This window comes from Chaetura pelagica, unplaced genomic scaffold, assembly GCF_000747805.2.
Source record: "Chaetura pelagica isolate M959 unplaced genomic scaffold, ChaPel_1.0 scaffold72, whole genome shotgun sequence".
In the NCBI taxonomy this organism is placed as follows: Eukaryota; Metazoa; Chordata; class Aves; order Apodiformes; family Apodidae; genus Chaetura; species Chaetura pelagica.
The window spans coordinates 665,684-673,488 of NW_009952560.1; the positions used below are offsets into that span (position 1 = coordinate 665,684).

Consider the following 7,805-nt stretch of genomic DNA (forward strand, 5'->3'; position numbering starts at 1 on the left):
GGGGCCAGAACGGCCCGTGGCGACATGTCGGGACCCCCCGGCCGTGGCACCGCGGGGCCGGGATGCAGAGCAGCATCCCCAGCTCTCCAGGGCAGCTTTTCCCTCTTCTCCACACCTCAGGAACGTCCCAGACTCCTGGATTTCGGACCAAGAGCCCCGAGCACACTTGGAGGAAGGAGGAGGACGCACCCAGGGGCTGAACAGGACAGACACTGTTGCACCGCAGAGCGGAGCAGCCGTCCCGGGCATCCCGCGGCCACAGCCCCGGGCAGCTCAGGATGGGGACCCATCTCCTCTTACAAGTGACAGGAGCCAATTTACACAGGGCAAACACTTCCCGCTTTGCAGAGAGCAGGGCGAGACGCTGAACAGCAGCAGGAGGTCACCGCTTCCACTTCCCTCGAAGCTCCGCTGGGCAACAGCAGCCACATCCCGCAGCACCCACCGCGTCTGCGGGGTTAGGGTTAGCTTGGGGTGGTCCCAAGGCTCATGTCGTCCTTGTCTGGCAGCTAAATGATGCTTAGCCCGAGTAAAAAACCTGTAAGGCTTTGCCAAGGAACACAGACATCAGTCAGAAGGAAAAGGTGAGAGGCAAAGCTTTGCTTTTCCAGGTGCCTCATGTGCTTTCCCAAAGTCAAGGGCAGATCAGCCTCCCTCCTGTGGCACAGCACCTTGCACTGAGCTTTGTTGACTTGCCATCTTTTTTTCCTCATCCAGGCTTGTTTTCAGGAGAAACAGGTGATTTTTTACCAGATTTCTTTACTGTCCTTGGAGACAGGCTGGGAATGACGCTGGGAAGTAAAACCAAACAGGAATAAAAATACACAACTAAAAAGAATTCAAGTAGTGAATTTAATTCAGCCAGTTCCAGCTACACTGGTGATTCCCTGAAAAACAAACCTTGCACAGGAAACACAGAACAGAAATGGTTTTGTCTCGACAGGTGGTGAAAAGGTGGAGTATTTCTGCCTTCTCTGAACAACAAAAGGTGCCATCCACTCTGAACATGCCCCTTGGATGTTTGGTGGGTTTTTTTTTTACTGAATGAGTTGTCTTTGGAGGTAGCAACTGGAAAGGCTTTGCAGGGAAAGCAGAGGTCTGTACTGACACAGGCAGGTCAGGTGCCCACTTTGAAATTTACAAATGTCTCATTTTCAAAAAGGTGCTTATGCTTCCTTCAAGAAAAACTCAGGGATTTTAAAAGTGGTTCAAATTAGCCCAGAAACTTGAATAACAAAAAAAATTAAATATATAAATGTATTATTTTTTTTAAAAATCCTAAGTCCAGCTTTCCTATCAGTCTGACTTGGGCTTCAGGAGATGCAATGTGCAACCAAACTAATTTAAGATTGAATGCTCTCACCAGCCAGTGAGGAGGGAACTAGCTGGCCAGCCTGGCTCAGTTTCTCTTAGCACTTAAATACTTTTTCCAAACCAATACCAAAAAAGGTTTGTTTCTAGGTCAGGACCTCAGTACTGAATTTTAACCAGGGGCTGACAGTCAAATCTGAACACAGCTGTAAAATGGATTCGCAAGAGAAGCTCAGGCATTCTTTTTGTAATTAGAAAACAGTCACTGAGCCTTCAGCATTTAAAGTTGAAAGCTATTTTTGACATAAAAATTAGCACGTAGTTCCTCTATCATCCTTCAGTTGCTGCTCTGGAAGCTGTGAGAGAATGATCCAAAGATAAGAAGCATAAACATGTTGAATTACACAAATAGGTAGAAGGGGATTGAGTTTTAAGTTTTATTCTGGCTGACAATTAAGAGAGGAAGAGATTTATTTTTACACTTGCTGTTTATCCTAAAAAGTTCCACTTAAGCACTGGGACAGACCTCAAAGGCATTTAAAAACTTGAAGTGCTTTTAATAGCTGGCTTTTGAAAATACTGTTAAATCTATTTTTGAGATGGATAAACTCAGCCACCAACAGAGCAGGGCAGTTTTCAGAAGGACCCAGCAGTGAAAAGCTGTACTTCACTTCTCAACAACTCAGCTCCCACACAAGGGACCCAGAGCTTGAAAATAAGTATCAGAGCACTGGATGCTTTTAAAAACCTGAGTGTTCTTTCTTTGGTGAGAACCTGACCCAAAGAGCCTCAAAAATTAACCCCAGACAGTTTACAAAGTATGACTCAGAGCGACTGTTTCAAAAATAAAAGTGAGGGAAGAGAGAGCAGAACTTGGAGGGCTTATCACCACCAGTAATGCCACCGACTAATCCCTCAGCAACCCCGGCCCCTTTATGTAACCTGGGATTGCTGCAGCTAAAACAGCTTATTGGGGTTTTGGTGTTTTTCTTTAAACCTCTCGTGGACAAATGCAAACACATTAAATACTTGTTTCTTCTGCTACTCTAAAGAAAAAGTTATTGTGAGAGGGGGGAAAAATTATTTTATTTGTGAACAATGGCAAATAGAATTTAACTCACATGTTGAGAATAACACGAGTTTCTCTCTCATCTGTGATCTGGGCTGAACAGGAATCTTTCCAGTTCACAACACTCTGGGATAACACTCCAACGGTTAAGACATAAAAAGGTCAAATCCCCAATTTCTCCTCACCCCAAACACCCTCTAGAAGTGGTGGGGTGTTCCAAATAAAAAAAAATAAAACCAAACGTGCCCGAGGTAAAGCATTGACACGATTTCCTGGCAGCTTGGGTGCCTGTGCCACAAAACTTCCTTCCCCGTGGCCGCTTCCCCGCAGCGCCTCGCCCGCAGCCTCTCCTTGCCCCGAGTTTTTCTGCCATTGATCTGACTGTTCTGACTTTCCACAGCACGAATCCTTCCCAGGCAAAATTCAACTTTCAAACTTTCAGTCGGTGCTCAGCCATTAACCTCAGGCTGAATGCTTATGGAAACTAAAGACGAAAGAAAGAAAACCCCTATTGAACTCCTTGCAATCGGAGACCTGAATGGGCTCGATATAAAACCCACTCCAACCAACGGCAGCAATAGGCTTCCCTGGCTGTTGGACTAGATCCAGCTTAAAAGTTTCCATGAAATAAACTAGGCTAAGCACATCAGCTGCATAGAAACTAACTCGGTGTAACAGGAGCATCTGTTCTTCACATCCACCATTTTCTTAGTCTGAACTTCCCAGTGCTGCCGTGACGGGAGCTGCCGTGACAGATCACTCATCGCCGTCGTGCATCTACATGTCATGTCCCCACAGCCACTGGCCTGTTGCCTCCACACACTGGGGAGGAACTGGCCACTAGCAGGTAGCAGACACACCGTACAAACTACTTGACCAGGTAGCTTTTGTTTGTCAAAAACCAGCTTAATGTATTTCGTATGATGGCATTACAAAGTGAAATTAATGTCTGTAGCGAGACAGGCAAGGTGCACACCTCGGAACCATTTATACACAGTACAAAGCAAATGTTTACCCAAGTACAAATGAAACAGGTTGACAATTAGCTAATGTAGCTTTGTGGACATAAACCAGGTACATTTGAGCAGAACCAACATAAAATAAAAAGGAAACAGCCCTTTTCCTATCCCATGCTAAGAGCACGGTGGTTAGTGGTTTGGGAAGCCTCTGTCACACTGAAAAATTTCCTCGCCGGTGTTTAATGTGTTTATTCTACTGCTACTCTGCTGGGATAAAAATAGCATCAGGAGGGCAGCCTAGCTGGACGAGGAGCCACTGCCAATACTACAGTAATTGACAACATACAATTCAGTCTCACACCTGTTTATTGTAAGTAATTCATAGATAACCACTTCTCGTACACATTTTCGTATTGGCTTTTAATGCTCTGGGTATTTTTAAGCTCAGGGACACCCAGATTTCATCTAAGGGTCATCCCTGCTGACTGTCCCAGCTCCAGAGCACTACACCTACTGTGGGAAACTGGTGTGAGTTGGTATGGTGGCCACAGGGAACAGAGGTGGGCTTGGAAACTACACATCCCAACATGCAAGGCCCCAGCAGCGCTGCGGGGCACGGAGGTGTTTTGGGGTGTTTTGGGGCGTTTTGGGGTGCCTTGGCCTCACATGCCTCCTCTTGGCCAGAGCAGCCCAAGTCATGCAGCTGTCTGCACGCAAGGCTCTACACAGTGCAAAAACAAAGACCTCTACACACCTGGAGTGAGAACAGTGGTAACAAAGTCATAGCTACATATTCTTCTCTACATTTTTGTTTATTGAGACAAACTAATTAAAAGGCACAAACATAGGGCATATGTTTACATGGACATTATAACAAACATATACATTAAAAGTGTAGGAATGTGTTTCCTTTCTGCTAAACAGAAAGTTCCTAAGCTTTTATATATACAAAAGTTGTACAATTTGATGTCCTAAAGTACAAAAGATCATTTATAAAATTATTTTACACTAAGCTCTATTTTTTGTTGTTGTTGTTGTTGTTTTTGTTTTACTATGTAGTCCAAGCCCCCTAGAACAGTTTCATGTAATGATACAGATACCTGTCACCTGAGCCAGCAGCCTGGCAATCACTGCTTGCACTGACATGGCAGGGTAGGAACAGCAGCAGTCCATCTGACTGGGCAGTCCTGCTAGCAACTCTGTGAAAATGCACACACTCATCTCCATAGCTTTCAACTTCATTAAGATAAAAACATCTCAACTGTAATTTTATTATTTTTTAATTTTTTTATTATTTTTTTTCTTTTTCATGTAGAGTCTTGGGTTTAGGGTGTTTTGCTTTTTAAACAAAGTTTTTAAAAAGGTGAATATGTGACATGATAGTCTAAAAAGTATATCTGTTTCCCTAGATTTTGCTTTCTACTTTATGTACAGATAAACAGGTTAAGAAATAAAAAGCACATGTAGCTTAAAACATGTGTGACCATTTGTGGGGAAGTTCTGGCCTGGATGGTTCAAACCATCACCCCAGAACTCCCACAAACTGATAGAAATGTGTTAACACAATAGAAGAGTAACGTAAAAATGATGATGTTTGCAAATATTTACAAAGTTGAACAGATTTGCACAACACTTAATTAAGGAATAGGGGAGAAATTAAAAGACGCTCTCTGCTTGTCCTGGAGGGGCATCCTACCTAGTTAGTGGTTAGAATAAAAACTGTATACAATTTAATATAAGACAAAACTTCTAGTGAACAACTAACACGTCTGTCCCCCGCTGTTAACACCAGCAGGCTCTGATTGGGAGGCAAAGGGCATAAAAATCATACCCAGTGTCTCCAGAATCTTCCAGCTTAAAGCAATAATTCTTAAGTTTCAAAGCACTCCTTTTGCTCCTAGATAAGAGTCCCATAGGGGTCTGACTGTTCAGAGACCATGTTTACATACATTTCGACTCCTCTTCTGTCAGCCATGGCTGTTTCTCACCAAACAATAACAGTTTTTTTTTAAAAAAAAGGTTGACTACAATGCTATATTCCCTTAGGGTAATATGTTGGGTAATATTTACATCTCCAAATATCAGGTCACAATCCCTATTATATGTTGAAGTTAGAATGATAAGTTATCATATGCTTTGCATATCAGAGCTGGTATCACCTTTCCCATAGGGAATGCTGCCTGAAATTACCATATTCCCAAAGGTAAAAATGCATATTTTCTCCAAAATGCATTTTTTTTTTCAATGACAACATTGTAATGCATTTACTCATTAAAAAAAAAAAAACAAAAAACAACAAAACAAAAAAGAAAAAAAGAAAGAAAAAAAACAACAAAAAAAAACATTAACACAGACAAAGATTCTACACTAGCTCAAAAACTGTGGATTTAACAACTGGCAAGTTAAAATGAGCCATCCACCTTGTTGAAGGTACAGAGGGGTCTTTGCTAGTGTTTAGATTAAAATAACTTTCTAAGTTATAATTTGGGGGATAAAACATAAACCTCTTTTTTTATTATTTTTTTTTTTTTAATAAACCTCTGGCAAAGTATCTGCTCTAATTCTGCATCAACTAGAAGGTACAACTTCCTTTCAATGAAGTGCTCCAGTGAAACTCAAGGTGGAACCATATGAGCCAAATCAACAGGGGAAGATGCTACTAAGGTCTCTGATGGTGCATGTTGCCCCAGTGTCTTAAGTCTGAATTTATTATTAACTAAAACAAAATGAAACAAGAACCAAAACAAAACGAAAAAAAAAAAAAAAAAGAACCAAAACAACAATAAAAAAAGGAGAACCAAAACAAAAAAACAAAACAAAACAAAAAAACCCAACCAAAACCCAAAAAAGAAACCCAAAACAAAACAAAACCTGCTGGTAAGGATTCCATTTTAATCCTTTTTAATACTGTTTAGAAACTCTTTACCAGGGAGGAGAGGTGGGCAAGGCCTGGGGCAGGAAAGGCATGCTCTCAACTGGTCTCATGGCTATGTTTAGGGGACCAGCTAACGTCATGGGTGTGGGGAGGTTCATGGGAGATGTTATAGTGACTGGATGGGCAATATTCACTGGAGCGGTTACTGGGGTGGGTAAATTGACCGGTGTGGTGAGCGTTAATGGAGATGTCATGGATAATGGACTGGTTATAGTTACAGGATGCCCTAGGTTCATCGGACTGGATATATTAACTGCACTTGATACATTTACTGGACTTCTCATGCTCATTGCAGCTGCCACTGTGACTGGGTTTGTGATAGTCCCAGAAGCCACAGAGGACGTTATATTGAATGGAGTAGTAAGAGTCACAGGCGTAGTAGCAGCAGTGGAGGTTTGGCACAAGTTAGCAGCTTCTAAAAATGAGACATAAAAAAGACAAAAAGTTTTTAACACATAAAAAACCATGGACAAGATATAAAAAACAAAAACAGAAACAAAAACCAAACAAGAACAAGTACAAATTCTGGAATAATTTTCTTTAGGAATTATTAGTAATTAGTTAAAACTGTTAACATTCTATAGCCTGCAAGAAATACAAACTCTCATGCAGTTCATTTCAATTCAGTATTATTTTTTTTTCCTGAGAAGTCAAGCAAGGTTGTCTTTTATAAAAGAGGGGTTTGATGTTCATAAAAACAGTATCACACAATCAAAAAAACCCTCCCAAGAGGTACATTATAAATAGAGGAGAGAGTGTACATACCGAATGGTACGTACTCTATAGCCTTCTCAAAGGTGAACTGACATTCTGTGAAGGTTTTAAAAAGTCATTATTAGGGACTGATAAGCAAAGCTCATTTCAATATTTACCTGCTTATTTCAGTCTTAATTATTGCTACTAAATCACTGATCACAGTACTTCTACTTAGCAATTTTCACGGCCACCCAGTCAGTACATCTTTCAACCCCCATTATCTCCTCAGCTGTCACACAAGCTCCACATCCAAGTTGTTCTGCTTTTGGGTTCTTTTTTTTTTTTTCACTTTGTTTTGCAGCAAGCAGGAATTAAGTGCCAAAGAAGGAGAAGCACGGAGGGCAGTGCCCAGCCCTGTGACTGGTGGGGCTCTGGCAGGACTGGGCACTGGGGCAGTGTGTGGTGGGGGGGTCACTAAGCACCCCCTCAGAACCACTGCACTCAGCCTGGAAGGCTTCAGGAACAGAAGCAGGGTGGTGGAGGAGGGTAAAGAGAAGGGATGACTGCTAGGGAAACCAACAAAAAATATATTCTACATCAACATTACAGCATTTCTAAAGTCGTGTCTTATTCCACATTTGTAGAGGAGGACACCAAGCTCAGTCTACACCCACGTTTCAGGAGGTAAGCCAGGAGCAAAGAGTCCACTCTTGCCACTCAGGCAATACAAATGTACCAAGACAGAGTTAACTTTGAAAGCAACATTAGCCCCATTCAAGGGTTACTGTTGGTTCTTCAAAGTCCATATCTAGGAAGGGTGGAAAGGAAGGGAAAG

The 7,805-nt window shown here is 42.0% G+C and overlaps 2 protein-coding genes across 2 annotated transcripts in view; both read right to left on the reverse strand.

The window, feature by feature from the left end:
• The window catches only part of CUEDC1 (CUE domain containing 1), a 27,822-nt gene extending 22,508 nt beyond the window's left edge, over positions 1–5,314 (reverse strand). The window contains exon 1 of the mRNA XM_010009102.1: positions 5,289–5,314. Coding sequence (XP_010007404.1) covers positions 5,289–5,314 — 26 coding nt within the window. The remainder of the gene's footprint in view (positions 1–5,288) is intronic.
• A 909-nt stretch (positions 5,315–6,223) lies between these two features.
• The window catches only part of VEZF1 (vascular endothelial zinc finger 1), a 25,202-nt gene continuing 23,620 nt past the window's right edge, over positions 6,224–7,805 (reverse strand). Inside the window, exons 6-7 of the mRNA XM_010009103.1 lie at positions 7,040–7,084; positions 6,224–6,689 (exon numbers count right to left, since the gene is read on the reverse strand). Coding sequence (XP_010007405.1) covers positions 6,262–6,689; positions 7,040–7,084 — 473 coding nt within the window. The 3' untranslated portion in view covers positions 6,224–6,261. The remainder of the gene's footprint in view (positions 6,690–7,039; positions 7,085–7,805) is intronic.